General features: G+C 50.8%; 1 protein-coding gene across 1 annotated transcript; it reads left to right on the top strand.

Annotated features, from left to right (window-relative positions):
- The first annotated feature begins 1,609 nt into the window (after positions 1–1,609).
- LOC117882365 lies at positions 1,610–4,729 on the top strand. Its single transcript, XM_034780526.1, is given in 3 exon segments — positions 1,610–3,089; positions 3,445–3,705; positions 3,708–4,729. Coding segments are annotated over 3 exon segments (2,043 nt in total). The 5' UTR covers positions 1,610–2,123; the 3' UTR covers positions 4,524–4,729.
- The last annotated feature ends 573 nt before the right edge of the window (positions 4,730–5,302 follow it).

A 5,302-nucleotide genomic window follows, 5' to 3' on the forward strand; every position in this document is an offset into this window, starting at 1 on the left:
CTGCAGTTTCGCTCAAACTAGCAAAAGCGGTAGTGATAAGGAGGGGGGGGGCGGGAAGTCTACATGCATCTGGGCCAGCAAGGCCAAAAATAAACATGCGGACGAGAACTTTTCTAACACGCCACAATGTAGTGCCTACTGTAACTGCTGTCGGGAAGGGAGGGGTGGAGGGGAAACAGAACAAAAGGCTTACACAAACAGCTTGAAATATAAAAAGGGGAAACTTGTTTATATTTGTTGCGCTTCTGATTTGAGACATGCTGGTCTCTTGAGTGCCTTTTCGAGATCTCGAATAAACTTGGTTTGCTTCTCCACCCTGGTGTGTTTATCAGTGGGATGCACACTGGGCAACGAACCCCGCTGTTGCCCCCCTCAGGCCCTCTGGGCCGGCAACAGCTTTGGCACCCAACGTGGGGCTTGAGGCTGAAGTTTAGCCTTGCCCGGATCCCTCCTGGCGGCCGACGGATTGCAACGATGACCGATGCCCAGCGCGCACCGGTGACTTCTTCGGGGGCCTCGGCGGAGATGTGGTTTGATCGACCCCGGAGGGCACAACGGTGCAACGCACACAAACAGTGGAGAAGCAGTTGCGGGCGACGGTGAGGAACTGGTCCCTTGGATAAGGTAGGAACAGTCCAGTGGGGACTTTTGCCTGTTTTGACCTGGGGATGCCCAGTGTTTCCCTAGAGCATGGGGCAGGGACAGAGTACAGCCGGCAGGACACAGTGGACACCCTTAGAATGCATTCTAGCAAATTGGGATGTGTTTGGATCGGATCCGTTGATTAAAAGTAAACTGAAAAGGTTCTGTACAGTTGACTGGCCTCAATATCAGCCAGAGGACCAGGAAAGGTGGCCACGGGAGGGATCACTTAATTATAAAATGATCCTTCAATTACTCCTGTTTTGTCAACGAACGGGTAAATGGAATGAACATCTCTATGCGTATACGTTTATGATGTTAAGAAATAGGACTGATATTTTGCTCAAGTGCCATTTGACTCCTACAAACTCGGTAGTAACTGCTGCTAATCCCCAGAACCCTCCCACAGTTGTAATGGCAGAATCGGTGTCCCCTTTGGCTCCAACACCCCCACAGGCTCCAGAGAGTGCCCCCTTGGTGGGATTGTATCAGTTGATTACTGAGAATGTGGTAGCCCGTCCAGGAACACAGGATCGCGCGGCCCAGATTGTGCCAGTGTACTCTCATGTCCCATTTAACTCAGTACACCTAGCTGCCTTTAAGGCAGAAGCAGGGGAATTCTCAACGAATCCAAGTCGGTTTATTTCAATCTTTGAAGGGTGTCTAGCTAGCCATAAGCCGGACTGCGATGATTGCAATATACTTATGAGAACCTTGTTGTCTGAGGTGGAGCGGAATCAGGTTATAGCTAAAGCTAAGGAGGAGGCACAGAGAAGGCATAATGAGGATAGAGAAGGCAAGCTCCTGCCTGAGGTCGCTGTCCCCACAGCGGAGCCCCGGTAGAATCCGAATGAGGAGGGGGATTTGAAAATGCTTAAGCAATTCCTTATAGGAGTTATGTATGTCCTCCGGCACTTGGCTGTCCGACATAACAATTGGGCAAAGCCTTATGAGCTAATCCAGGAATCAAAAGAAAGTCTGGTGGCTTTCCTACAGCGCATTCGGGACACCATCCGGCAGAGTACTTGTGCAGACCCAGACAATCAGGCAACTGAGGCAATTATAAAGGGTATCTTCACCAGCCGTGCGGCCCCTGATATTAAAAGGAAACTGCAGAAAAAGGAGGATTTAATGGGAATGTCTATGGCTCAGATTTTGGAGACTGCAAATAGGGCTTATACCCTTAGAGAGGGAGAGAAGGAAAAAAGGCAAGTAAAAATGATGGTAGCGGCGGTGCAGGCTGGCGGCAGAGGAAGGTCACAGAAAGGTGAAAGGGGCCGGGGAATGAGAGGCCATGGAGGTGGGGGCCCGGGTCCCAGGTAAAGCGCCTGGGTTGCAACCAGTGTGCCATATGCCAAAAGGAGGGACATTGGAAAAATGAGTGCCCAGAAAGGGAAGGTACCCCTATGATGGCAGCGGAGGATCAAGAATAGGGGTGTCAGGGGAGACGGACCATCCTGCCCCCGGAACCCTGAGTAAAAATGCAGGTGGGAAATTCAGAAATGGACTTTTTAGTAGACTCTGGAGCGGCACGGACCGCTGTAAATCAACCCCTTCAGCTGCCAGTGGCAGACTCCCTCACAGTGGTGGGTGCCACAGGGAAAGGAACTAAGTGCCCAGTGTATGCCCCAGCGGAATGTGCTTGGGGAAACAAAACTGTATCTCACAAGCTGGTTTACCTCCCCGATTGTCCAATACCCCTACTAGGACAGGACCTGCTTTGTTGCTTAGGCGCCACCCTGCATTTCACGCAAGATGATATAACTCTTACCTTACCCCCCGAGAATGCTTGGATAATGACCCTTGCAGTTGAACCCTCAGCCATGCAAGCCCCAGAGTGGAGCCAGTGGGAGGACCAGGTGTATCCCCTTGTCTGGGCATCAGGGGTCCCAGGGAAGGCAACCCATCAAACCCCTGTTCATATTCAGCTCCTCCCAGGAAAAAGCCCAGTGCGAATCAAACGGTATCTGATTAAAAGGGAAGCCAGAGAGGGACTGCAAGAGACTATAGATCGGTTCCTAGAGTACGGTGTACTTCGAGAATGCCAGTCAGCTTGGAACACCCCCATTCTGCCCGTACAAAAGCCCAATGGCACATATCGGCTGGTACAGGACCTAAGGGAAGTCAATGAGTGGGTTAAGACTCTGCACCCCCTTGTTCTAAACCCGTATACACTGTTGGCCTCTATAGGGGGGCAGTATACCCATTTCTCGCTCCTAGATTTAAAAGATGCTTTTTTCACGATTCCAGTCGACACCCAATCTCAGGAGATATTCTCCTTCGAGTGGGAGGACAAACGGAGGGCTAAAAAGCAGCTTTGCTGGACAGTATTGGCCCAGGGATTTAAAAATTCCTCCACTCTGTTCAGCCAGGATCTGGCCAGAGACTTGGAGGAGTGGAATAATTCGGACAGAGTCCTCCTCCTGCAATATGTAGATGACTTGTTAATTGCTGTTGTGGGTCTAATCCCTTGTCTCAAAGCCACTGTGAGCCTCCTGAATTTTGTTGGACTCTGAAGGTACCGGGTAGCTGCAAGGCTCAAATTGCTCTCTCAGAAGTACAGTATTTAGATTTCACATACGGCAGGGGGGGCGGCAGCTCTCAAACAAAAGGAAGGAGGATATCTGCCAAGTTTCTATCCCAAGCAACCGTAAATGGCTCAGGGCATTTCTGGGCATGGCAGGCTTTTGCAGAATATGGATCCTAGAGTTTGGACTGTGGGCTAAACCTCTGTATGAATGTGTTAAGGGAGCAGATCATGACCCCTTTCACTGGTCCCCAGAAGCGGACAGGGCATTTAAAATCTTGAAAAGGAAGTTGATGGAAGCCCCAGCCCTGGGTCTGCCGGATTTCTCTAAGCCGTTCCAACTGTATGTGCATGAAAGAAAAGGGGTAGCCCTGGGAGTGCTTACTCAGTTATTAGGTGCCTGGAAACGTCCCGTAGCCTACTTTTCCAAACAACTGGATCAAGTTGCCAAGGGGTGGCCGGCATGCTTGCGGGCAGTTGCAGCCACTGCCCTAGTGCTTGGGGAAGCTGAAAAACTGATATTGGGAAGAACTGTGCAAGTGTATATATTCCCCATATGGTCCAAGCCCTGCTGGACACTAAGGGTGGTCTCTGGCTCACCCAGGCTCGGGTTGCTCGGTACCAGGTGAAACTGTTAGAGAACCCTGAAGTTACCCTGCAAACCTGTCCCTCCCTTAATCCAGCTACCCTGCTACCAGAAACAGAAAAGCAGGAACATGACTGTCTGGAAAACATAGATGCCCAATACTCCAGCCGCCCAGATTTAAAAGATCAACCACTCCCAAATGCTGATTTGGAATGGTATACCAATGGCAGTAGTGCTGTTGTAGATGGGCAAAGGAGGGCGGGTTATGCTGTTGTGACCCTCCATGATACCATGGAAGCTGAGAGTTTACCTGCTGGGACATCTGCCCAGCTTGCTGAACTAGTGGCCCTGACTCGTGCACTCGAGCTGGCAAAAGACAAACGGGTTAATATCTTTACTGACTCAAAGTATGCTTTTGGGGTATTGCATGCTCACGCTGGTCCGTGGAAGCAAAGGGGAATGCTGACAGCCCAAGGCTCCCAGGTTAAGCATGGGTCTCAAATTCTCCAGCTTTTAGAAGCAGTACAACTCCCCTCAGCGGTAGCGATGATGCATTGCAAAGCCCATCAAAAGGAAGATCAAGATGTAACCAAGGGCAATGCCAGAGCAGACAGGGAAGCCAAGCGCGCTGTTACCCTGAAATCACCAACAGAGGAGAATGCCCAAATGCATGCCCTCATCCCATCAGTAGGTGAGCTTGCAGCCCCTCAGTACTCCCATGATGACAGAAACCTGTCTGACAGGCTCGGTCTCCAGGAAAAGGAGTGATGGCTTTATTCCACAGAAGGAAAAATCCTCCTGCCCAAGGGCCCGATCCGACCAGTGTTGCAAAAACTGCATCAGACCACCCACGCAGGCAGAGAGGCTCTTACCCAGCTTATGAATAAATATTTTCTAACCTCTGGACTTAAACCCCTAGCATCCCAGGTACAGGCTGAATGTTTAATCTGCCAAAAGAATAACCCTCGACCAGGAGTAGCAGTGCTGCCAGCCACCCTGGAACCTACCCCAGGCCCAAGATTGGTGTGGCAAATAGATTTTACTGAGTTTCCCCAGACCCAAGGGTACAGGTACCTCCTCGTCTTGGTGGATCGATTCAGCGGATGGCCCGAAGCCTTCCCATGTCGTAACAACACTGCCAAAACGGTGGCTCTTAAGTTTGTCAAGGAGATCATTCCCCACTTCGGGCTCCCCCAGTGGATGGAATCTGATAACGGAACACACTTCACATCTCAAGTTTTTCAAAAGATATCAAGTGCCCTGCAAATCCCCTGGAAGCTCCACACACCATGGCGACCACAAGCCAGTGGAGTAGTGGAACGCACAAATCAGACACTCAAGTGACACCTCTCAAAGGTCTGTCAAGAGGCCTCTCTTAGGTGGCCTGATGCTTTGCCCCTTGTGTTACTCCGCATTCATGCTGTCCCCAAAGGCAGGTTAGGGCTTAGTCCCTTCAAAATTATGTTTGGAAGGGCATGGCCTCTGAACGGTACACCGGTTCTGGCAGGGGAGTGGGAAATGGGGTGTGGTTTCTTGTCTCAGTACAT

Source organism: Trachemys scripta, chromosome 9 (assembly GCF_013100865.1).
Source record: "Trachemys scripta elegans isolate TJP31775 chromosome 9, CAS_Tse_1.0, whole genome shotgun sequence".
In the NCBI taxonomy this organism is placed as follows: Eukaryota; Metazoa; Chordata; order Testudines; family Emydidae; genus Trachemys; species Trachemys scripta.